Genomic DNA, 24,742 nt, shown 5'->3' with positions numbered 1-24,742 from the left:
GCACTTTGGGAGGCTGAGGCAGGCAGATCACCTGAGGTCAGGAGTTCGAGACCAGCCTGGCTAACATGGTGAAACCCTGTTTCTACTAAAAATACAAAAAATTAGCCAGGCATGGTGGTGCATGCCTGTAGTCCCAGCTACTCAGGAGGCTGAGGCAGGAGAACCACTTGAACCCGGGAGGTGGAGGCTGCAGTGAGCCAGATCACGCCACTGCACTCCAGCTTGGGCAACAAGAATGAAACTCCATCAAAAAAAAAAAGAAAAGAAAAGAAAAGAAAATGATGTAGGCCAAAGAGATTAATGCTTTGTCAGTTATTTGCATAAAGGTCACAGGTAAAACTGTTGGAGAAAAAAAAAAAATCTACAAAAGGAGACAACCTTCCCTTTCTATTTTATTCCCTTTCCTAACAGGTTCCTCTCTTTATCACTATGAAGTCTTACTTTACAGTGGTTCAAATTTAGGTTCAAATAAATGGACTAGTGACTTACGTCATATAAAGGTAGCTTTAATATTTGTGGCCAGGATGAGGGGCTGGAACACTAGTTGCCATGTCTACTTCCTCTGTGTTATACACAAATTAAAGAGCAGACACCAGCAGGGTAAGCAGCTTCTGGATGCATTCCAATCCAGGTGCCACCACATGCAGCAGGAAGGTTACCTCATGCCATGGATTTCTCCCTATACTGGCCCTTTTCCCTAAGTATTAACAAGTTGCTTTTGGTAACTGGGGAACAAATCTGCAAGCATTAAAGGTGGGAGGCTTTGTAGGGCACTCCATGCTGATGAACCCCCAAGTCAATCTGCCTAGGTTTGAATCGACACTTACTAACTATGCAATCTCAGGCAAGTAATTTTGACCTCTCTGGGCCTGAACCTACCTAAGCTTGTACCTATTCAAGCTTACTTGGCCAGAAAACACACAATCTTTATCCATACAAGGACTTTACTGCAAAGTGTAAATGTGTCCCCCAAAGCTTTAGGCACTGTGTTTCTTTTTAATTGATTTTCAATTTATATATGAAATACTATTCTAATTCATAATTTGGGGATGTTTAAGCCACATAAAATTTCTCCCAAGTTATAAAATGTATACTAACCCAGGCTTTCCCAAGATGGAGAACTTCTACGTTTTTGGTGTATTTGATGGCATTCTTCAATTCTTCAAGTCCATTCCAGACTACTTGTAGCACACAGGCCTTCTCATCTTCTTCACTATGATCTGACCTCGTTTTTTTTTTATCTAGTGGCTCTGACATCTGCTTCTCTTTTTCAGGTGATAAGACATTTTGTTTTGTTTTACTTTGCTGTTGCTTTGGAGAAAGTAGCTTCACTAGCTTTCCATATGTCACAGTAAAGCTGGGCTCTACATCAAAATATTCCTGGTCCCAAGGAAATACATGAATGGCACAGTGTTGATGAAAAGCAGAGGTTGCTGACGCATTAGACATACTAGGAGGTTGAGATTTGCATACTCTGAAAATATTGTCTAGAGGAACAACCTTTGACTGCATATTTTTGAACGCATTGATTTCAGTTAAACCCCAGGATGTCTCTTGTTTCTTCTCAGATCGAAAGGAAAAAATGTTTCCTATCATAGTCCATAAACTTGCTACTGATGATGAGTCAACTGGAATCTCTGACTCGTTTTCGTTAGATTCAGTGATTCCCACAGCATTTGACTGAGGTTGCTTGGTTTGAAGTTCTTTCATCATGCCTTTCTGGTCTCTTCCATAACTAGGAAGTGTTTTATATTCAGCATCAGCTTTTGAAAATGTATTCTCTTTGGTTTGGCGTGTCTTTGGCTGAATGAGGAGTTTGGTGTCAGTTTCCAGCCTTCCATAAGAGGCAGTTGGTATTAGTGCAACTGTGTAGAAAATAAAGCTTATTAGTGCACATTCATTTCTACTTTGGACTCAATGCTATAGTGTAGAATATGACAGCAAATATTACAATAGCACCTACCGATTTGGATAAATATGTACGTTTGTTGATCAACCCAAACAGGAAAAATGGCTTTTGGAAAAACTATTCGAATTTGATCTAGAAGATGCTGTTCAAGGGAAACAGCATGCAGCTCCTAGAACCAATAGACAAAAAGATCAACTCACTTTACATTTTGTCCATTCCATGTCTAGTAGGAAAAATCTCAATTCATTTTTAAAAAACAAATTTTAATGTGCATATTTAATATATACAACATGATGTTATGAGCTACATATAGATAGTAAAATGGTTACTATAGTGAAGTAAATTAACATATACATCACCTCACAGTTACCCACTTTTTTGTTTTTGTGGCAAGAGTAGTTAAAATCTACTCATTTAACATGAATCCCCAATACAATTTTATTACTTATAGTCATCAGGTTGTACATTAGATCTCTATCAATTTATTCTTTTTTTTTTATTTGAGACAAGGTCTCACTCTGTTGTCCAAATTGGAGTAAAATGGCATGATCTTGACTCACTGCAGCTTTGACTTTCTGGGCTCAAGCAATCCTCCTGCCTCAGCCTCCCAAGCAGCTGGGACTAAAGGCACGCACTACCATGCCCAGCTAATTTTTGTATTTTTAGTAGAGATGGGGTTTCACCATGTTGCCCAGCCTGGTCTTGAACTCCTGGTCTCAAGCAATCCACCTGCCTTGGCCTCCCAAAGTCCTGGAATTATAGGCATGAGCTACTGTGCCTGGCCCCAATTCATTCTTATAATTCAAAACCAACTCAGAATATATAATAAAGCTTAGAGAAGAGAAATCTAAAGACATTGATATTGTGAAGTAATTTAACCTTAAATGAGAGAGTTCTTATTTGGTTTTCTTTACCAGTATCTCCCAATCATCTGCCGAGAGGGGTTCCACCTCAACTTGTTGACAAGATACCACGTGGGAACATGGCTTGAGAAATACCTAGAAAAAATTAAAAATTTAAAACTACTTTAAAAAAACTTTTCTGTGTCATATACTAGAAAATAAGAAGCTATCTTCTTACCATTTTAGGTAAGTAGATGTGTGTGTGTGTTTTGGAGGGGGGTGTATATGTAGTCTATGTAGTCTTTCTGTTTTGAGAGATGGGGACTGGCTCTGTCACCCATGTTGAAGTGCAGTGGTACAATCCGAGCTCACTGCAGCCTGGAAACCCTGGGCTCAAGCAATCCTCCCGCCTCAGCCTCCTGAGTAGCTGGGAAAACAGGTGCAAGCCACTATGCCTGGCTTCATGTGTAGTCTTTCATGTGACAAATATTTATTGAGTACTTATTCTTATCCAGGACTTGATATACTCAGCATTTTAGGAAAAACTGTTTCATAACTAATTACAGAATGAAGAAAAATACATCTCAGCACGACACATTTTTCAAAAATGAAAGTAATCACTAAAATGTAAAAATGTAAGTAAAAAATGTAAGAAGAAATGACTATATCATCAAGTTATGGCTTGATCTAATATGTAAATATTCTCATTATTTCTAGAAGTTTTGCAACAGCCATGCTGCTTCAAGAAAAGTGAAAAACACACTGAAATAGACATTGGAGACAAATATTTAGAAGTATAATCCTTCACAGCTAAAAGTTAAGTAAAACAAATAATACCCTCTCATTATAGTTTAAATATATAAAACACAAGTATGTCTATAAGCTGGAGCCACCATCTTACTTCCTTTCCCCTTCTATAGGCATTTCCAAGGATTAAAGGAGTAAAATCCAAAGCCTCTGCATGTTAAATACTCTAGGTAACCAACTCTTCCTCTCTGCTTTTGTGGACTGGAGCAGAATTTCCCTGAGTGCCTCACCCCCACACTCCTCAGTAAATTTCTCTACAGTATCTCCCTTACTGAAAAGGATGATTCTGAGCAAGCACAAAGCAGCTCCTGCCCACCAAGAAGCTAGAGACTCAGTTTCTTAGTGACATTGCTGCAATAAGGAATCTAAAAAAAATCAGGTAAAGTCACTTCAAAGCAAATGGGAGATAAAAACAAGTAGGATTCTTCAGAGACTAATTAAGACTTGAAAATCAGGAAGTTGATGCCCATAGGGAAGTGCCTAGAATTCAGAGGGCAGAACTGTAACTTGCTAAGCAATCCTGGGTGAAATATTCCATCTCCTTGTATTGTAGAACAAAGCACCAAAGTTAATGATTTCTAAGGTCCATCTGATGCTAAAATTTTAAGATTCTAGCAACAATTTAGAGTATGCAAGGGACTAGTGCTAGGTTTATAGATTTCTCATGAGTAGTCTCTTCTCATCAAAAACATGCATAAACAAAATTAGTCTGTGCTTAAAACAAGTTAAAAAGACTTGGCACTCTCGTGTATTGTCATGGGAAATTGGTAATAGAGAGCAGTGTAGCCCCATCTATATAAGTTTTAAATGTATAGCACCCTTAGCTATTCTGGTTTTAAATGTTTCAGTCCACATATATATCTGATTCTGAGAAAGCACAAAGCAGGTCCTGCCCCCTAAGAAGCTAAGGACTCCTGGGCTAGTCAGTCCACTTTCTGTTCCTATCAGTGATTCTTCAGGAGATAGTGTCTTAGTGGCAGGGCTACAGCAGAGGATCATAAAGACACAGAGAGTGAGAGACAAAGAGAGACATGTTAAATGCACATTGTTTGTAATACATGGAAAGGTATCTGAAATATTTTGTGGGATAATAATTGCAGAAAATATGAATGATCTCATTCTTCCAATCCTAAAGGTCTACTGAGATCCCCCAAAACAGCATTCATTCATTCTGAGGATGGGACTGGAGAAAGGTAAAAACTTATTTTTTACTTTCAATGGTAAAATAGTTATAATGAATACATATTATTACTACATCTTCTTCTTTTAAGAGACAGGGTCTTGCTGTTGCCCCCGGCTGGAGTGCATAATCATAGGTCACTCAAATTCCTGGGCTCAAGCATTCCTCCTACCTCAGTCTGCTGAGTAGCTGGGACGACAAGCATGCGCTACCATGCCCAGCTAATTTTTTTTTTTTTTTTTTTGAGACGGAGTCTCGCTCTGCCGCCCAGGCTGGAGTGCAGTGGCCGGATCTCAGCTCACTGCAAGCTCCGCCTCCCGGGTTCACGCCATTCTCCTGCCTCAGCCTCCCGAGTAGCTGGGACTACAGGCGCCCGCCACCGCGCCCGGCTAGTTTTTTGTATTTTTTAGTAGAGACGGGGTTTCACCGTGTTAGCCAGGATGGTCTCGATCTCCTGACCTCGTGATCCGCCCGTCTCGGCCTCCCAAAGTGCTGGGATTACAGGCTTGAGCGCTAATTTTTTTTATTTTTTTGTAGAGAGAGGGTCTTGCTATGTTGCCTAGCCAGGCTAATCTTGAACTCGTGGCCTCAAGTGGTCCTCCCACCTTGGCCTTCCAAAGCACTGGGATTACAGGTATAAGCCACTGAGCCCAGCCTCATATTATTCCTACAGTTTAGAAAATGTTTAAAGGAATAACTTGATAAGCATAAGAAAACAAAAAATAGACATGTTTTAAGCTTTCAGGTTTATAATCTAAGCATATTAAACTCATAAGGGAAGACAAAAATGGAAAAATAATAACCCTCCGTTGTAGAACTTTTTATTTTTTATTTTTTTCAAGACATTGTTTCACTCTTGTCACCCAGCTGAAGTGCAGCAGTGCAATCTCAGTTCACTGCAACCTACGGCTCCCAGGTTCAAGCAATTCTCCTGCCTCAGCCTCCCAAGTAGCTGGGATTACAGGTGCCTGCTACCATGCCCAGCTAATTTTTGAATTTTTAGTAGAGATGGGGGGCTTCACCATGTTAGCCAGGCTGGTCTCCAACTCCTGACCTCAAGTTATCCGCCCACCTCGGCCTCCCAAAGTGCTGGAATTACAGGTGTGTGCCACCGCACCCAGCTGAATTTTTTAATCAAGTGAGACCATGGAAGTTTATAAAATATATCAGAAACGAAGTTCAATAATAGTAAGCAGAACCTAGTAATTCAAAAGAAAAATAATTTCACGAAACCAAAATTAGGGAATGTGGAAAATAAGTTAAATAGTAGAATAAGAAGCAAGTAGGGAGTATGGTAAAATACAAGATAATGACCTAAAAACAGTATAGTCAGCTTCAATAGCCTAGACTAGTTACATAATAGCATACAAATTAGGTGTCATCTCACCTCCTTTAACAAAAAATGTAAACTTTTAATTTTATTTCTATTGCTATATTATGTGACATTAGAAGAAAGTTATTGCCATCACATGTGCTTACCTGTCCCCCATTTGAGAGTCCAAGTTTTTGACCAACTTGTCTGTTAATTTCAGCCACATTTTCACCTTGATCACTAAAATGCCTGCCTTCCACCCAGCTCAAGAATGCAGGCTGCTGACTCCAGACCACTTCTATAGCTTGATTCTATTCATATAAGAAATGAGAGGAAAAAAGGTTTTCATATACATTTTTCTAGATTCACATGAAAATAAACTATTATTTCAATTCACACATACAAAAAGAGTTCTATAGATAGTTCTCTGTTATCTACATTTGTTGTAGCATTTAAAAATCTATAATCATTTCCAACATCCAATGCTGGTGATGCTAATGAAGCCAATACCCTTATATTATTATGGCAGTGTTATAAATTTAATCAACCCTTTCAGAATTCAAAATGGCAGCAGTCAGTCAATACACTTACATAGCAGTTGAGCCACATATAATTATTTGAGCATTTATTCCCAATTAATTATTCAAAGAAAAAAGAAACTACAGCAAAAGCTATCTGTGCAGTATTTTCTATAATAGTAAACACTTGAGACTGTCTTAAATGTCTATCAATAGGGAAACTATTAAATAAGCTATAAATTTACTAGTTTAACATAAGTTAATAAGTGGAAACATATATCATCTTTAAAAATGTAGCAATATAGTTTTAGAATTATGAAACACCAACCAGATGGAGTATGCAATCCATATTTACTTATTTATTGGAATAACAATAAATGCATGTGGCAAAAGCACAAAATGTACAAAAGGGTAAAATGTGAAGCCATGTCCCTGTTCTCAGAGGTAATTACTGCTGTTTCTTCTGTACCCTTCCAGAAATGTTATATTATGCAGCCTCTTAATAATTTTAAGGGCTCATGTAACTATGGGAATATAGGTTTTAAACAAAGCAAAATATAACATTTATTCTCATTAAAAGAGCAATTACATAAAACATGTGTTTGTGGCCAAGGACCAAAAAAGGGTTTTCTATGATTAAACAATTACAAACTCATTATAGAGACCTTGGAAAATATATAAACTTGGAAGGAAACAAATGAACTACTGATATTCTCTCCACAAAAAAGACAACCATGTGAACAATTTGGTCTATTTCTTGTTAATCCTTTTTTCTATGTGCAAGTTTTTCATATAGTTGTGTTCATATAGGCACAATTTAATATCCTTTTCCCCTACTTATATTGCATAATAAGCATTTTCAAACTTTTTTTTTTTTTGAGACAGGATTTTGCTCTGCTGCCCAGGCTGGAGTGCAGTGGCACAATCATAGGTCACTGTAACTTGAAACTCCTGGGCTCTAGCAATCCTCTCACCTCAGGCTCCTGAGTAGCTAGGAATACAGGCATACACCACCACACCTAGCTAATTTTTTTTTTTCTATAGAGATGGGATCTCACTATGTTGCTTAGGCTGGTCTTAAGCTCCTGGCCTCAAGTGATCCTCCCACCTCGGCCTCCCAAACTGTCGGGGGCTTGAGCCACCATGCCCAGCCACATATATCATTTATAAAATAAAAAGAATTTTATTAATATGTATCAATAATAAATTTTAAAAACCAGCCAGGTGTGGTGGCATACACCTGTGGTCCCATCTACTTGCGAAGCCAAGGTGGGAGGCTCACTTGAGTCAGGAAGGTTGAGGCTACAGTGAGTCATGATAGTGCCATTACACTTCAGCGTGGGCAACAAAGTAAGAACCCATCACACACACAAAAAGACTTATTATATCAGGAAGCTTCAGTGTTATTAATTTATTTATATCAAAATAAATTCATTAAGTTAAAAATATTAGGCCAGGCGCAGTGGCTCACATGTGTAATCTTTATACTTTGGGAGGCTAAGACAGGAGGACTGTTTGAGCCCAGAAGTTCAAAGCCAGCCTGGGCAACATGGCAAGATCTACATCTCTACAGAACATTTTTCATTAATTTAAAATATTAAATATCAAATTCATTCATTTACATGGAATTTTTTTTCCTGAGACAGGATCTCACTGTGTTGCCCAGGCTCGAGTGCAGTGGCACAATCACAGCTCACTGCAGCCTCAACCTCCTGGGCTCAAGTGATCTTCCCACCTCAGTCCTCAATCTCTCAAAGTGCTGGGATTACAGGCATGAGCCAACACGCCCAGTCTTTATGTTTCTTGCATTTTCTTTTTTTTTTTTTTTTGAGACGGAGTCTCGCTGTGTCACCCAGGCTGGAAGGCAGTGGTGCAATCTCGGCTCACTGCAACCTCCGCCTTCCAGATTTAAGCAATTCTCCTGCCTCAGCCTCCCAAGTAGCTTGGATTACAGGCCCCCACCACCATGCCCAACTAATTTTTGTATTTTTAGTAGAGACGGGGTTTCACCATGTTGGCCAGGCTGGTCTGAAACTCCTGACCTCAGATGATCTGCCCACCTCTGCCTCCTAAAGTACTGGGATTACAGATATGAGCCACCGCAGCCAGTTTATGTTTCTTTATATGAGACAAATTTCAAACAATGTTGGAGTCACTTCTGGGACAATATCACATACTGGAAATTAGACACATTATTACACTTTTATATTTAAGAAAGCCATCATCATGTATCACTTAGTTGTGTAATTTTTCTCACAATTTTCACAAAACAGTCCAACTGTTCTGGCTGACAAATTCTTTCAACTGAGTGTATTTTGCCTAGCTTTGGAATCAAAAGTCTTTAGTTACTATGTCAGCTGTAACCGTGTGAGCTATTACAAGAATGAAGGTGATCAAGTCCCAGATACTTTCTGTGGGTTTTCATCAGAGTCAGCAATACATAATCCAGATCAATTCTACTTCATATGAAGAAACTTAAGAGATGGAAATACGAGAGATGCCCTGAAATATCAAAAAAAGGAAACTCTACCAGCTCACTGAAAAAAAGGAGAAATGAACATTATTGAGGAGGAAAAATACTTCTAATTATTTATTTGGTCAAAAAGGAGTAACCAGCTCCATAAAGTCATAATATGTACTCAGTTAGATTTAGCAAACTTTGCACACCAATGTTCTAATTTTTATGTCAAAATACTTCACTTGAACCACAGAGCCCTGGCTATTCAGGTACAGAGAAGAAAGAGACAGCTAGAAAGAAGCCTCTTTTCCAGGAGTCAAATCAAATCAATCAATTAATTGACCTTCTTTGACCCAAACTGAGGTATCAGTATTACCAGGAAATCTGCAGATAAAACCATCCGTCAGAATGCCTTAGGAATGTCCAGGTCCAAAGCCTGGGGTATCTCTTGCTAACACAAGGGAAATGAAAATTGTGTGGCCATATCCGAACGGTGATTTAGGTTCGTTTGCATTCACTGTGTATATGAATCCTCTCTCTCTGTTGCAATCACATCAAGTTCTGAGTACAGAGAAGGTAACTTAGCTGAAGCAGTGGTCTCAACCAGAGGTGATTTTGTCCTTCAGTAGGCATCTGACAATGTCTGAAGACCTTTCTGGTTGTCACAAATAGGGGGAGGCAGTACAGGCATCTACTGGATAGAGACCAAGGGTGCTGTTAAACATTTAAAATGTACAGGAGAGCCCCCAAAACAAAAAATTATCCAGCTCAAAATGTCAACAGTGCCAAGGTTGAGAAATCCTGACTTAAAGCATCTACTGGGGAGTCAGTCCTGAAATAATGACTTGAGTAAACAAGAGAATACAATACTTGAAACACAGAACAAAGTATATCAAATGTGATGTGTCACGTAACACAATAGAGAAGTATTGAAAGGGAGACAAACGTGGGCAACAGAGAACTGGAAAGCTATGTGGAGGAGGTAGGATTATGCTCTTTTCAAAGACATGGAATTTGTATGGAAGGAAGAAAAACGACTGAGGGAAGAATGGCATGAGTAAGAGAACAGAAGTGGGAAGGAGATTGGTTATAGAAGAAACAGTGAGAAGGGTAGGTTGGGTGACGCAGAGTGAGCTATAGACAAGAGGGCAAATTAGCTGCATGGCAATGGTACTGGCCTAGGAATGCCATTTTCCTTACGTGTAAACGTACAGAAATAACCTAGATGCTTAAGGTCTCTATGGTCATTAACATTCTATGATTCTAGGACAGTAGGTCTCAACTCTTTTGTGCATCCAAGTAGCCTGAATAAATTTTTTAAAATTAGAGATGCCTAAAGTCTATTCCCTAAGATTTTGATTTAATAGGTCAGAGGGTTGATCACAACATCTGTATTCTTTTTTTTTTTTTTTTGAGATGGAGTCTCTCTCTGTTGCCCAGGCTGGAGTGCAGTGGCGCGATCTCGGCTCACTGCAAGCTCCGCTCCCTGGGTTCATGCCATTCTCCTGCCTCAGCCTCCCGTGTAGCTGGGACTAGAGGCGCTCGCCACCACGCCCAGCTAATTTTTTTTTTTTGTAGTTTTAGTAGAGACGGGGTTTCACCGTGTTAGCCAGGATGGTCTCGATCTCCTGACCTTGTGATCCGCACGTCTCGGCCTCCCAACAGAACATCTGTATTCTTAAAAGCTTCAAGGTAAGTCTGACATAGGCCAGAAAACCATTGTTCCAACCCCTCTTCCCATTACTGCATGATCTGTATTATGTACTCAATGTTTCACCCCAAATAAAGTAATTCAAGTATTAACTCCCAATTTGTGAACCTTTCGGCTTTCATAATTATCTATGGCCTCTAACCCAAGAATTCTGGGAATCTATCCTAGACAACAAGAAATAAAAATGATGTTTTCTAAACAAAGATGTGTTATTTTCAACGTTTGATTAAAATATAGTTTATCACTTCTAATGCCTAAAAATTAAGTACAATCTAAATAGTCAATCATAGTGAACAGTTAAATAATGGCAAATTTGTGCTAGAATACTAATTAACAACTTAAAATGAAGACCTTTTAACAAAATAAAACACTCATAATAACATTAAGTAAAAACACTAGGACACAAAACTGTATGTGTGTATATAGGACTTCATTTCTGTTAAAAATGAAGATTAGAAACAAAACTGGAAGATTTGATCCAAACTGTCAACATTAGTCACCTCTAAGTTCTGGGATTACGGGTAATTTATTTTCCTGTTAACAATTTTCCATGCTTTCCAAATTTTCTACAAAACATAAATTATATAAATTTATATAATTCATCAAGAAATAAATGTATAGATTTATAGAATCTATAAAGTCATAAACTTATTACATTGATAATTAGAAAGCAAAGTTGACCTATTCTGCTAATACGGGCTGAACAGAAACAGCAATTTGTTCCAGGGCTAAAGACATTTACATTTCAAAAAGATATGCATGAATTAGTTCTTAATAAGTACTTCTTGAAGGCTCAAAATTTAAAACAAGATCAAGACCACTAAATTCTTAAATAGTGATGAATGTAAGGTAACATGAATTAATTCTTATAAATACTTCTCGAAGGCTCAAAATTTAAAACAAAGATCAAGACCACTAAATTCTTAAACAGTGATGAATGTAAGGTAACAACTACATCTTAGGATCAAATTAGAGTTACTGTAAGAAAGCATTCCTACTATCATGAGCGGATTTGAAAACATGTTGAAAAATCCCATCGAAGCTGACAGAGCACTGAACCAACTTCTACCTGGAACTTGGTGACAGTGACTGATTTGTCTCTAACCATAAAGCCCATCAAAAACCAAGATTGTCTACTTAGTAGTAAAAAATAATAACGACGATGATAGGAGGATTCTGCTGAACTCATGTTTTCAATGGACCAAAAAAATCTTCCCCTAGGTATGGAGAAGTAACTCAAGTGGAAAGAAGGGATGCTTGAAATTATTGCAAACTCTTTATTCATTACATAGATTAGCCACTGGTGGGTACCATGCATCCAGGATTTATGAAGATTTCAAATACGCCGTCCTTTTGCCCCCATAACCACACTCAAACTCGTGAGACCATGTGCCTCTATTTTTAATTATGAAAATATGGACGCTGTATCTCCACCGGTGGTTAGAACTGCGAAACATCCCAACCACAACGTCCAGAAGGGCGACTGATCGCAGAGCTTCAAGTGATCTTAACTACGTTATGTGTTCCTGACACACTACAGCTGTGTTCCAAGGGTCTGGGACGCAGGGCAGAACCATTACTGTATTAAGCTTTCCCGCTCATGGGACGCGGTGCTCAGTCCCCGGGGACCGACAGGGGCTCCACCAACAACTCTGCGCCTCCCTCTCGCGGCCCGGACGGCAGCAGCGCAGGTGAAATGACTGGCAAGAAAAACACCTTTTAAAATAATAAAAACAAACCACTTATCAGGAACTTTTCCAGCCTGGAATGAGGAATATTTATAAAAACAGTGGTAGAATATTAGGACATTTCTAGGCCCAGTTTCACCAAGTGAAAAGACCTGGGATAAGACGAGCCCAGGGCTGCACTGGACTTGCGGGATGCAGAGACCACCCAGAAGGGCCCTGCCGTCGAGGGATCCTAATCTCTGTACGCTTCGGGGGCGCCCGGGTGGCAGCCGGTGTCCCGCCGCGTCCCTGAGAGGCTTCGGCCTTGTCCGACCCCAGGCTGAAGATCAGGTGGCCCGGGGCCAGCACGTTACCTGCAGCAGGTGCAGCTGGGCCACGAGACCCCGCGGCAGGTGGAGGAAGCAGTCGCGAGCGTTGGTGAAGGCCACAGTCACTGCCGCCCCGCCTCCCCCAGCACCCGCCAGGCGATCGCTGCCCCACATCGTCCCGAAGCGTCGCTCTGGGTTTGCCCACCCTAGCGCCGCAAAGGACACGGGACCTGGCAGGCTGAGGACGTCGGAACCGGAGGAGATCGATCGGCCCCGCCCCCTAAGGCCCCGCCCCCTCTCCCCGCTGCGCGTCTCGCCGTAAGCCTGTAGTGGGGTGGGACAAGAAAGCTTCTGTCACCCACGGCGCCTCTCCGCCAAGCCGCTCGGGGGCGGCACCTCGTTCATCAAATCCTCGCACGCAGGAAACGATGGCCGACGCTGTCGATTCTTCAGCCAATCCTGACACTCCTTAACTCATCCCGCTCTCTTATTGGATAAAAGGGAGGTCAGCAGGGCGGATGTTGTCCTCCCTGCGAGGATCAAAGTAGGCAAGATGGCGTCCAGCGGTGGGGAGTTAGGGAGTTTATTTGACCACCACGTCCAGAGGGCGGTGTGCGACACGCGGGCCAAATATCGGGAGGGACGACGGCCTCGTGCTGTCAAGGTAAAGTGATTTTTTGTTTCATTCGCTCTCCTCGGTAGCTTTTTGTGAGCGCTAGCGCCATATGGCTAACCTACGGAAATAAAGGCACGAGAAGGCTTCCGTCAGATCTGTCGCTCGTTAGAGCTGGCGTGAAGAACCCTGGGCCAGGTACCAAAGATTCTCACGACCCTTTTGGTCAACTATTAGAACATCAACTCCACGAGAATAGGGCTTGGTTTTAGTCATTGGATCTTCAGTGTTTACAGTACTACTTGGCACAGGTAAGCGCTCAGTGAATATTCGTTGAGTGATTGTTCCCAGTGACTTCTGCCGACTCAATTTCTGGAAAAAAATGTCGACTGAAGGTAGTCTGTTATATGCCTTAGGTAGCCTCTCACATGGACTGTTACTCTTTATGCAGAGGGAATGGCAGAAATTTTATTTTGTGTTTTTTGCTGACTGGGTTGAACAGATTATTTCTTGTTTTCAAAGTTCTGTTTTAAAAAAAAAAATAGAGACAGATTCGTCCTAGGCTTATTTGCGAAATACGTTTAATAACTATGCATTTCTTTCAGGTATATACAATCAATTTGGAATCTCAGTACTTACTAATACAAGGAGTTCCTGCTGTGGGAGTCATGAAGGAATTAGTTGAGCGATTCGCTTTATATGGTGCAATTGAACAGTACAATGCGCTAGATGAATACCCAGCAGAAGACTTTACTGAAGTTTATCTTATTAAATTTATGAACTTACAAAGTGCAAGGTAAGGTGCAAGTTAAGCAATGACTCGTTTCATTTCCTCCATTCATATTTCTGTCATTTTGGCCCCAAGTTTCCCTCATTCATATCTGAATTACCCCAAAATGTAATCTAGCATATCTTCCTACAGCCTTTTTACAGGTTAACTTTACTGAAACACTGTATCCATCACATCATTCCCATGCTTAACAATTTAATGTCCTGTAGCGTGGTAGAGTAAAAGTTGGGTTTGGCCAGGCACGGTGGCTTACGCCTGCAATCATAGCACTCTGGGAGGCCGAGGCAGGCGGATCACGAGGTGAGGAGTTTGAGACCAGCCTGGCCAACATGGTGAAACCCCGTCTCTACTAAAAATACAAAATTAGCCGGGTCTAGTGGCGCATACCTGTAATCCCAGCTACTCAGGAGGCTGAGGCAGGAGAATTGCTTGAACCCAGGAGGCAGAGGTTGCAGTGAGCCGAGATTGCGCCATTGCACTCCAGCCAGGGCAACAAGAGGGGATCTCCGCCTCAAAGAAAAAAACAATGGGTTTGAGGGCTGGGCGCCAATAACTCACGCCTCACGCCTGTAATCAGAGTACTTTGGGAGACCGAGGCAGGCAGATCACTTGAGGTCAGGGGTTCAAGACCAGCCTGGCCAACATGATGGAAACCCCGGCTCTACTAAAAATACAAAAATTAGCCGGGTGTGTGGTGCGGACCCGTAGTCCCAGCTACTCAGGTGGCTGAGGCATGGGAATCGCTTGAACCCGGGAGGTGGAGATTGCAGTGAGCAGAAATCACACCACTGCACTCCAGTCTGGATGACAGAGCGAGGCTCCGTCTCAAAAAAAAAAAAAAAACAGAAAAAATTTGGGTTTGGCGCCAGGCATGTGGCTCACCCCTGTAATCCCAGCAGTTTGGGAGGTGGAGGTAGGCGGATCACCTGAGGTCAGGAGTTCAAGACCAGTCTGGCCAACATGGTGAAACCCTGACTCTACTAAATACAAAAATTAGCTGTGTTGGTGCAAGCCTTTAATCCCAGCTCCTGGGGAGGCTGAGGCACAAGGATCACTTGAACCCAGAAAGTAGAGGTTGCAGTGAGCCAAGATCATGCCATTGCACTCCAGCCTGGAAAGAGTGAGACTGTCCCAGAAAAAAAGAAAAGAAAAAAAAGTTGAATTTGATCCCAGCACTATGGAAGGCCAAGGTGGGCAGACAGCTTGAGCCCAGGAGTTCGAGACCCGACTGGCCAACATGGCAAAACCCCACCTCTGCTAAAAATACAAAAATCAAGGTGGGCGTGGTAGTGCATTCCTGTAGTCCCAGCTACTTGGGAGGCTGAGATGGGAGAATCAGTTGAGCCCAGGAGGTGGAGGTTGCAGTGAGTCATTTATGGACCACTGCACTCCATCCTGGGTGATGGAGTGAGAGTATGTCTCAGAAAGAATGTTGGGTTTGGAGTAAGTTTTCCATTTCCACTGCTTACTAGCTTTGTGATCTTGGACAAGTTATTTAACCTGTTTAAGTTTTTCCTGTTCCGTAAAATCTATATAGTAAAGGGACCTATCTACTTCTTGAGGTTGTATGAGGATGAAATGAGATAATCCATATAAAGGGTTTAGCAGAGTGCCTCCTGGTCAGAATACAGTAAGCATTAGCTATTGTGGTTTCTACTGTTACTCCTTTCTGCAAATTGACTCAGTGTTTTCCGGCCTTCTATGTGACATAAACCCTCTGCTCCAAAAAGGCTGAAGTATGCAACGCCTTATCTATCTTTATGTTGATCTCTGTTCTCCTCACTAATCTGCTCTGAGACCCATCCTTCTCTGGCTATTACAATTCATATTTTCTTTCATGTGCTATCAGTAGAAATCATAATCTACCACAAAAGCACTTGATTTTACTGGGTCATGTGTGGTTTTCTCAGGCTGCTGTTATATGTAATCTCACTTTCTTAACCAATCTGCCAGCTCCCATGGTTAGAGAAATATTTTCTCGAGCTTTTCTGTTTTCCAAAGTACCTAGTCTAGTAGGCTCTGAAGTAAGACATCTGGATTTGAATCCTTGCTCCTCAAACCAGAGTATGAGCATGGCTAAGTTATGTAATGTCCCAGTGCTTCTGTTTCATTACAGGGTTGTTGTTAGGTGTTAATTCAAGTGAAGCACTTACGACATTGCCTGGCATATGGTAAAATCTGAGCAAGTATTTATCATTATCCCTGGATACAGAAGTAGTTAAATTTATTGTAGTACCTGGCCAATCATAGATGTTTAGTAAGTATTTATTGACTGAATAACATTCTTCTCATTTTCTTATTGTTATATGTTTAATAGTTCCTCAGTTATTGAACGTTTTATGATTATAGTATTTTTCATCTGATTTTTAAGGCAAGAATCCCATTACAGAAATACATTGTGCTGAAAAAGCTTAATTGGGTATGAAGTAACTCTTCAGGGCCACAGAGAAAAGCTCTATTTTATGACCACAGTTTATATACTTCAGGCCAACCAGCTGGGTCCTTAGTTGTTTAAAGACTAGGGAACAAAGAGGCTCGAAGGGGAGAAAAGGGGAGGCTCTAAGTACATACTCGAACAATGGGATGAATACTGTCCACAAGCAGAGCATCTTAATTCCCAATCCACAGGATATATATACACATAGCAAAAGTTGGACTTTGCTCTTTAGATCCAGATATTGTATACTAGTTAAGCTTTCATCCCAAGTAAATCTAGATTAAAAAACCATGCTATCTTATATTTCCATTCAGGACAGCCAAGAGAAAAATGGATGAACAGAGTTTCTTCGGTGGATTGCTTCATGTGTGCTATGCGCCAGAATTTGAAACAGTTGAAGAAACTAGGAAAAAACTACAAGTGCGGAAGGCATATGTAGTAAAAACTACTGAAAATAAAGGTATGGAAAGCATATTGCTAAATGCCTCCTGTATGTCAGGTACTCTGCCAGGTGTATCATCATGCAATTCCTAGTCTAGTGGGAGGAGAGGCAAGTAAAGCATCACAGTATTCAGTAACTGTAAGGGTTCTCTACAGCACACTACATAATCTGGGTTGAGAAGGGAGAAATGTTGGTTCATAGAAGACTTCCTACAGTTTGTGAGAAGTGGCTGAAATTTGAAGGATAAGTAGACATTAACTAAAAGGGAGAGGAAAAGATGGAAAGGCAAGCCAGGCAGGATGTTTAAGTGTTTAGAGGAATAAATGAGCATCATGCATTTAAGGAAATTTAGTTAATACAGTATAACCAAAGTTCAAAGGTTTCAGTGAGAGATAAGTTTAGAAAAGTGGATAAGAAGTGAATCATGAAGGGCCTTGTGTCCCATGCTAAGGAATTAAGGCTTTGACCAGAATGCAGTGAGAAGCAGTTATGATTTGCAGACTAGTTGTCACTGCTAATCATGGAGAAGTTCTACATTTGACCAGCAATTGACTAAATGCCCCCATATGCCCCTTCTACCAGATAGTGGTAGAGAGAAATAAAGTGGGAAAACTCTTGGAAAACTTACTCAGAAATCTGGCAAGAGAGCTGTTGAGAATCCCCAGTCATCTGTATCCATTGAAGTCTAACTTGTAAGATAAGTAAATAAATAGCACCAGGAAAACTTAATGTGTTTGTATGACAAAGGAAATTATAAAACATTAATGTGGAGAAAGACCTTTGACATTATCTGACCTGTGTCCTAATTTTTCTTGGTGAGGAAACTAAGTCTCAGAAAGTTTGTGACCGGCCTATATTATTAGAGATGAATTAAGGACAAAAATAAGGATTGAAACCCAAGCTTTGGACTCTTTCTCCAGAGCTTACTTTTTAACTGCTCTAATTATCTCGGTGTTGGTGTGACAGCCTAGGGTTATCTTCATTATTTGCTCCCCTTCCTCTTAAGATCTTTTTGCCGTGCTGCTGATCTCAGAATTAAACCTGGCTTGCTTGGCCTTGGACACTTCAGTTAAGCTCTCTTTCATCAGCATTTTAGCATCTGTGCGATGCGTTTGTATACTTGGTCTTACTTTTCAAAAACTCTTATTATGGAAGTTATTATTATTATTATTATTATTTTGAAACGGAGTCTAGCTCTGTCCCCCAGGCTGGAGGGCAGTGGCGTGATCTCTGCTCACTGCAAGCTCCGCCTCCTAGGTTCATGCCATTCTCCTACCTCAGCCTCCTGAGTAGCTGGGACTACAGGCGCCTGCCACCACGCCCGGCTAATTTCTTGTATATTTAGTAAAGACGGGGTTTTGCCGTGTTAGCCAGGATGGTCTTGATCTTCTGACCTCGTGATCCACCTGCCTCAGCCTCCCAAAGTGCTGGGATTACAGGCGTGAGGCACTGTGCCCGGCCTGGAAATTTCAAAACACAAAGGCAGAAAGACTAAGTTAACACATCTCCCATGTATTAATATTAACATCAACAATCATCAACACATAGCCAATTTCATCTTTACCACATCTTCCACACTCCATGTTGTAGACTGCTTTTGGGAGAGTAAACCAGGGAAGAGGCCCTTGCCAGCCCTAGAAGTGGGACAAGCATAGTGCTTTCTTTAGTAACTAACAAACACAAGCTAAGGAGCATGATACATCCAGATAGTGGAATACTCTGAAATTGTTAAAAACAAACAAACAAACAAAAAAAACAACTTTCTGTATAATGATGGAAAACCTATATAAGATCTACAGTGAAATGGAAAATGCAGAGGTGCAGAGGAGTGGATATTACATTTACCTTTTTTAGTGGGGAGAAAAAGAATGGGAGAAAGGAGGTGGCAAAGTAAAACTTACTGAACAGATAAATAAAAAACAATAGTAATTACTTATGGGGATGAAACCAGACCCATGGAGAGCAAGGAAAGGGTGACACTTGATGCTGTATATCTTTTTATCCGTTTTAGGTTTTAAACCATGTGAATATATTCCCTTCTCAAGAAACAGTTTTTTTGGAGTGTAATTTGTTAACATTTTTAAGTGATTTTTAAAAATTATATGATTCTCAATGATGAAAACAATAAATTAACCACTTATGTTTCTCTTTCCCTCAACTTTTAAATTGTAATATAAAGACCATTACGTGACAAAGAAGAAATTGGTTACAGAGCATAAAGACAGAGAAGATTTTAGACAAGACTTCCACTCAGAGATGTCTGGATTTTGTAAAGCTGCTTTGAACACTTCTGCAGGGAACTCAAATCCTTATCTTCCGTATTCCTGTGAATTGCCTTTATGTTATTTCTCCTCAAAATGTATGTGTTCATCCGGGGGACATGTGGACAGAGCATCAGACTCCTCTAAGGATGGTAGAAATCATCATAAAACAATGGGGCATTATAACCACAATGACTCTTTGCAGAAAACACAGATGAACACTTTTAAGAACTCAGTGGCCTACCCTGGTGCGCAAAAGGCTATTACGTCTTCAGAGGCAGTTGACAGATTTATGCCTAGGACAACACAACTGCAGGAGCGCAAAAGAAGAAGAGAAGATGATCGTAAACTTGGAACTTTTCTTGAAACAAACTCAGGTAGTAATGAGGTTATGATTGGACCTCTGTTACCAGACATGTCTAAAGTGGATATGCACGATGACTCATTGAATACAACTGCGAATTTAATTCGGAATAAACTTAAAGAGGTAAGGTTATTTTTAAAAACTGTTCTAAGAGACGATTTGGTTATAGGACTAAATGGGGAATTATTTGTGGGAACAATAGTATTGTAATTTTTTTCACTTTTTAGTTTTTTGATGTGTTTTTCTATAGTTCTCTGTTGAAATAACTGAATTTGGCTAACATTTTATTTGCTTTGAACTGTTAATACTTGCTTTAAACAATGAACAGACATTTTATATCACTGTAGATACAAAATATTAAAGCAGTGGTTTCAGCCAATTAAATCAATCTGTGAGAGTGGTGCCCAGGCCTGCCATTTTTGTTAAAAGCTCCCCAAGTAGTTAATATGAGCCAAAGTTGAGAAGGAAAATTCCATTTCTCTCAAATTTAGAGTTATTACAGTTTATATCAAAGTAAAATGCTTAATTTGCTTTTGTGATAAAGAGCAATAGAAGGTGAGATTTCTAAAAATTGGGCCTCTAGGTATGCATTTCAAATGTAGACTTTATTTTATTTATTTATTTATTTTTTGGAGACAGAGTCTCACTCTGTCGCTCAGGATCTACGGTCACTGCAAGCTCTGCCTCCTGGGTTCACACCATTCTCCTGCCTCAGCCTCCCAAGTAGCTGGGACTACAGGTGCCCGCCGCCATGCCAGGGCAAGTGTTTTGTATTTTTTAGTAGAGACGAGGTTTCACCATATTAGCCAGGATGGTCTCGATCTCCTGATCTCGTGATCCACCCGCTTCAGCCTCCCAAAGTGCTGGGATTACAGGGATTACAGGCATAAGCCACCACGCCCGGCCTCAAATGTAGACTTCTTAAATGATCAGGATCAGATTGTGCTGCCTAGGTAGTCTTTTTTTTTTTTAATGTCATTTATATAATCATTTTCCATTTCCTAAGCACAAATAAAGTTAACATCTGAGTTAGCTTTCAAAAGACACCTTTTTGTGGGATAGGGGTAGGGGCTACTGTTACAAATCATAAACTGAGGGTTATGACATTCTCTTATACTTACTCCAAGATGCAGAAAGTGCTTTTCACATAGTTTTACTCGTATTTTACAATGTGATTAAGGGAGGCTCAAGTAGCTTAATTTCTTATATGTACATTTTTTACCTGAAAACATCTGATTAAAGAGGCATTATTTAATAATAATTATTTAATTATTTAATAATAATTTAAATATTTAATAATAATTATTTAATAATCTGTGGGCACAGTTTTGAAGCCTTCTTTAGTTTTTCAGTTTAGGCTGGGGACAGTGGCTTACACCAATAATCTCAGCACTTTGGGAGGCTGAGGTGGGAGGCTGGGGTGAACAGACTGCTTGAGCCCAGGAGTCTGAGACCAGCCTGACCAATGTGATGAAACCCCATCTTTACCATAAATATACAAAAATTAGCCAGGCGTGGTGGTGCACTGTTGTAGCTACTTGGGAGGCTAAGGTGGAAGGATCACTGGAATCTGGGAGGCGGAGGTTGCAGTGAGCCAAGATCATGCCACTGCACTCCAGCCTGGGTGACAGTGTGAGACCCTGTCTCAAAAAAAAAAAAAAAAAGGTTTTCAGTTTGTGCTTCCACCTTTCCTTCCTTCCTTCAGTTGCAGCTGAACTGAGGCATAGACATAGATACGCAGCTGTCTCAGCCAGAGCTGATTACATTTTAAAGAATAACATGTGAAGTCCAAATTCTAGGTCCAGAAATAGTAGAACAACAAAAAAAAATGTTAAATACAGTTTACTATAGTTTCTAATAATTTTCCATTTCAAATGAAGACTCTTTCTTTGCTTTGGCTTATTGTACACTCTCTCTGATAGTGTGTTTGCCTTTCCTTTTTCTCCTAGGAAATTGAGGATTATACTGCTTCCTGCTCATTTCTCCAAATGTTTTCATCCCCCCAAATCTATCAAACATTATCAGTGTTTCAAGAATGCAAAACCAGGATATCTATCTGAATCTGTAATATAACAAGTGACTTTAGATCTATAAAGGAATGTTAAAGTGGAGCATATGTTCACTTTTCTTCCTCCAAATTTTTTTTCTTTTTAAGTAGCTTTAGAAATTTTACTCTCATCAGTGTTTGAACAGAAAACTTCACTCTGTGCCTAGGTCATAGGCTGTACCTTGAACTTAAGCCAACTCTGCCTCAAAAGCCACATCAAGGATTGAACTATTGGATGTAGTCTTACCTCTTCTAATAGCTTTACTCCTGTGCTATAGAAACTAAATTTTAATGGTTCTTTTTTTATAATTAGGTAATTTCATCTGTGCCAAAGCGTCCAGAGGACAAGCCAGAAGATGTACATACAAGTCATCCATTAAAACAAAGAAGAAGAATATAGAGTGCCAGCAGCAAATTAGTACATCCTGAAAAGAACATTTATTATTTATTTTTAGCCTGTCATTTTAATTCTTCTAGAGATTTTACTGCTGGTATTTTTTAATGCACTCCTCTTTGTAATTTCATTCAAGCTATTTATCTAAAGTCATTTCTTTCTTTCTTTCTTTTTTTTTGGGAGATGGAGTCTTTCTCTTTTGCCCAGGCTGGAATGCAATGGCATGATCTCAGCTTGCCGCAACCTCCACCTCCCGGGTCCAAGCAATTCTCCTGCCTCAGCCTCCTGAGTAGCTGGGATTACAGGCGTACACCACCATTCCTGGCCAAGTTTTGTGCTTTTTTAGTAGAGATGGGGTTTCACCATATTGGTCAGGCTGGTCTCGAACTCCTGACCTCGTGATCCTCCCACCTCGGCCTCCCAAAGTGCTGGGATTACAGGCATGAGCCACCATGCCTGGCCCATTTCTTTTTTTTTCGACCCATACTTAATGTTGCAGAAACTATTCTTGTCATAACATTACCTCTCATGTACAGTAATTATATGTAAATTAATTGAAGCAAATATGGAAACTACAATAAAGATAGGCAACCAGCATCTGTTTCTGATAATAATACAAGTATTGAATGAGCCATTGAAACACTAGAAGTCAGGGTGTTTCTGAATGCCAGGGTTTCAAAATCAAGACAATTCTGTGAGGTAAAAAGTAGATTAACTATTAGAACAAAGCTGAAATTAGAATCTTACATGCTTTAATTAACTTTTAAGAAGAATTTACTTGACCTGTGGCAATCCAAAAATAAATCAGTATTTATAAATTCTAGACTTCTGTTACTGCTTCTGGCACATCCACACTTTTTTCTGTCAGTGGGTCACATAATTGGAAATTTCAGTACATCTAGGCTGTCTCCATTTTCTTTTTCTTTTTAGTAGAGACAGGGTCTCATTGTGTTGTCCAGGCAGGTATTGAACTCCTGGGCTCAAGTGATCCACTCACCTTGGCCTCCCAAAGTCCTAGGATTACAGGTGTGACCCACTACGCCTGGCCATTTTCTTTACCGGTAAAAATAACTTGAGAAGGTCCATACCATGGCATGTTGTTTTCATTTCTCCCTATCTTTAATGGCCTCTTGCCTAGTGGATTGAATTTGAACATACCAGTTAATAAGGTTCAGTTTCAGCTATGATTTACTTGTAGCAGGACAAGCCGCAGACAAAACCCCTTAGACACCGGGTTATAGAAGGAAGAGGCTTTATTTGGCCGGGAGTGTTGGCAGACTTGCGTCTCAAGAGCCGAGCTCCCTGAAGAAAAAGTTCTGGCCCTTTTAAGGGCTTACAACTCTAAGGGGGTCCATGTGAAAGGGTCATGATAGACTGAGCAAGTGATCTATAGGTAACACATGTGGTTAGAATTGGGGGGTTAATCTTTAACCTCAGGCCTGGTCAGTGGCGTAGGTTGGTTTTGCTACTGACTTGATTCGTGTTGTTTTTCAGCTTTTACTTCCTCCTCCTCTTCAGAGACAGGAGACTGTAAGAGAAATGGCCTCTCCTCATTCCCCTGTTTCAGAACCTCACTCACTAGTGGGAGTGCTCACTCTCATCTTCACTACCCAGGTCTTCCTGTGAGACAGATCGATAGTGATCCATGTAATACACTTGTGCTGAAGTTTTCTGATGAATCAAGGTAGTAACAACTTCTTAGTAGTTACAGAAATATGACTAACAATCAAGGGAGCAATAGGCAGGTTCCTATCACTACTGCTATACCTATTATAAGAGTTTTAAGGCCGGGCGCGGTGGCTCAAGCCTGTAATCCCAGCACTTTGGGAGGCCGAGACGGGCGGATCACGAGGTCAGGAGATCGAGACCATCCTGGCTAACAGGGTGAAACCCCGTCTCTATTAAGAAATACAAAAAACTAGCCGGGCGAGGTGGCGGGCGCCTGTAGTCCCAGCTACTCGGGAGGCTGAGGCCGGAGAATGGCGTGAACCCGGGAGGCGGAGCTTGCAGTGAGCTGAGATCCGGCCACTGCACTCCAGCCTGGGCGACAGAGCGAGACTCCGTCTCAAAAAAAAAAAAAAAAAAAAAAAAAAGAGTTTTAAATCTCCTAGAGCTGGAAACCACTTTCCAAACAGGGATCCAGGATCAAACCCATGCCAAACCTGCACAGGCACATGTGCCAGCTTTGTCATGTCTCTAACTATATCTTCAACTACTTGTCCTTGATCATCTATTTGCAGATAGCAATTGGTCAAGTTGAATTTTCCACAGACGACTCCTTCAGCTGCCAGCAAATAGTCTAAGGCCAATCTACTCTGATAGATGGCATTTCTCATTTGGGTTTCCTGCCAGGCTAAGAGTCAAAGCTCTGCCAGTTTCATTAGTGATTATTTCTAAGATGGCATGTAACTGTAAGATCCAGTTGAGCGGCTGGGCGCGGTGGCTCAAGCCTGTAATCCCAGCACTTTGGGAGGCCGAGACGGGCAGATCACGAGGTCAGGAGATCGAGACCATCCTGGCTAACACGGTGAAACCCCGACTCTACTGAAAAAAAAAAAACAAAAAACTAGCCGGGCGAGGTGGCGGGCGCCTGTAGTCCCAGCTACTCGCGAGGCTGAGGCAGGAGAATGGCGTAAACCCAGGAGGCAGAGCTTGCAGTGA

The 24,742-nt window shown here is 40.7% G+C and overlaps 2 protein-coding genes across 5 annotated transcripts in view; one reads left to right on the top strand and one right to left on the bottom strand.

Moving 5' to 3' along the window:
* Window positions 1-13,003, bottom strand: part of PEX1 (peroxisomal biogenesis factor 1) — a 42,825-nt gene extending 29,822 nt beyond the window's left edge. For 2 of the 4 annotated variants that reach the window (XM_025380691.1, XM_025380692.1), the window contains exons 1-5: window positions 12,779-12,997; window positions 6,218-6,361; window positions 2,824-2,907; window positions 1,964-2,078; window positions 1,099-1,865 (exon numbers count right to left, since the gene is read on the bottom strand). In XM_025380691.1, coding sequence (XP_025236476.1) covers window positions 1,099-1,865; window positions 1,964-2,078; window positions 2,824-2,907; window positions 6,218-6,361; window positions 12,779-12,907 — 1,239 coding nt within the window. In that variant the 5' untranslated portion in view covers window positions 12,908-12,997. Of the gene's footprint in view, window positions 1-1,098; window positions 1,866-1,963; window positions 2,079-2,788; window positions 2,908-6,217; window positions 6,362-12,778 lie in introns of all 4 variants that reach the window. The other 2 variants (XM_025380693.1, XM_025380694.1) reach the window with 2 other exon arrangements.
* A 248-nt stretch (window positions 13,004-13,251) lies between these two features.
* Window positions 13,252-22,677, top strand: RBM48 (RNA binding motif protein 48). Its single transcript, XM_025379440.1, has 5 exons — window positions 13,252-13,397; window positions 13,952-14,142; window positions 16,888-17,033; window positions 19,195-19,763; window positions 22,001-22,677. Exons 1-5 carry the CDS (start codon window positions 13,287-13,289, stop codon window positions 22,085-22,087), a joined length of 1,104 nt encoding a protein of 367 aa, XP_025235225.1. The 5' UTR covers window positions 13,252-13,286; the 3' UTR covers window positions 22,088-22,677.
* The last annotated feature ends 2,065 nt before the right edge of the window (window positions 22,678-24,742 follow it).

Source organism: Theropithecus gelada, chromosome 3 (genome assembly GCF_003255815.1).
Source record: "Theropithecus gelada isolate Dixy chromosome 3, Tgel_1.0, whole genome shotgun sequence".
In the NCBI taxonomy this organism is placed as follows: Eukaryota; Metazoa; Chordata; class Mammalia; order Primates; family Cercopithecidae; genus Theropithecus; species Theropithecus gelada.
This window is presented reverse-complemented; position numbering and strand designations above follow the sequence as displayed.

Excerpts from the sequence above, each read along its gene's own strand:
- RBM48 (XM_025379440.1), top strand. The coding sequence starts at position 13,287 with ATGGCGTCCAGCGGTGGGGAGTTAGGGAGTTTATTTGACCACCACGTC. Across the intron at positions 13,398-13,951 it reads GACGGCCTCGTGCTGTCAAG|GTATATACAATCAATTTGGA; the intron begins GTAAAGTGATTT and ends CATTTCTTTCAG. Across the intron at positions 19,764-22,000 it reads TTCGGAATAAACTTAAAGAG|GTAATTTCATCTGTGCCAAA; the intron begins GTAAGGTTATTT and ends TTTTATAATTAG.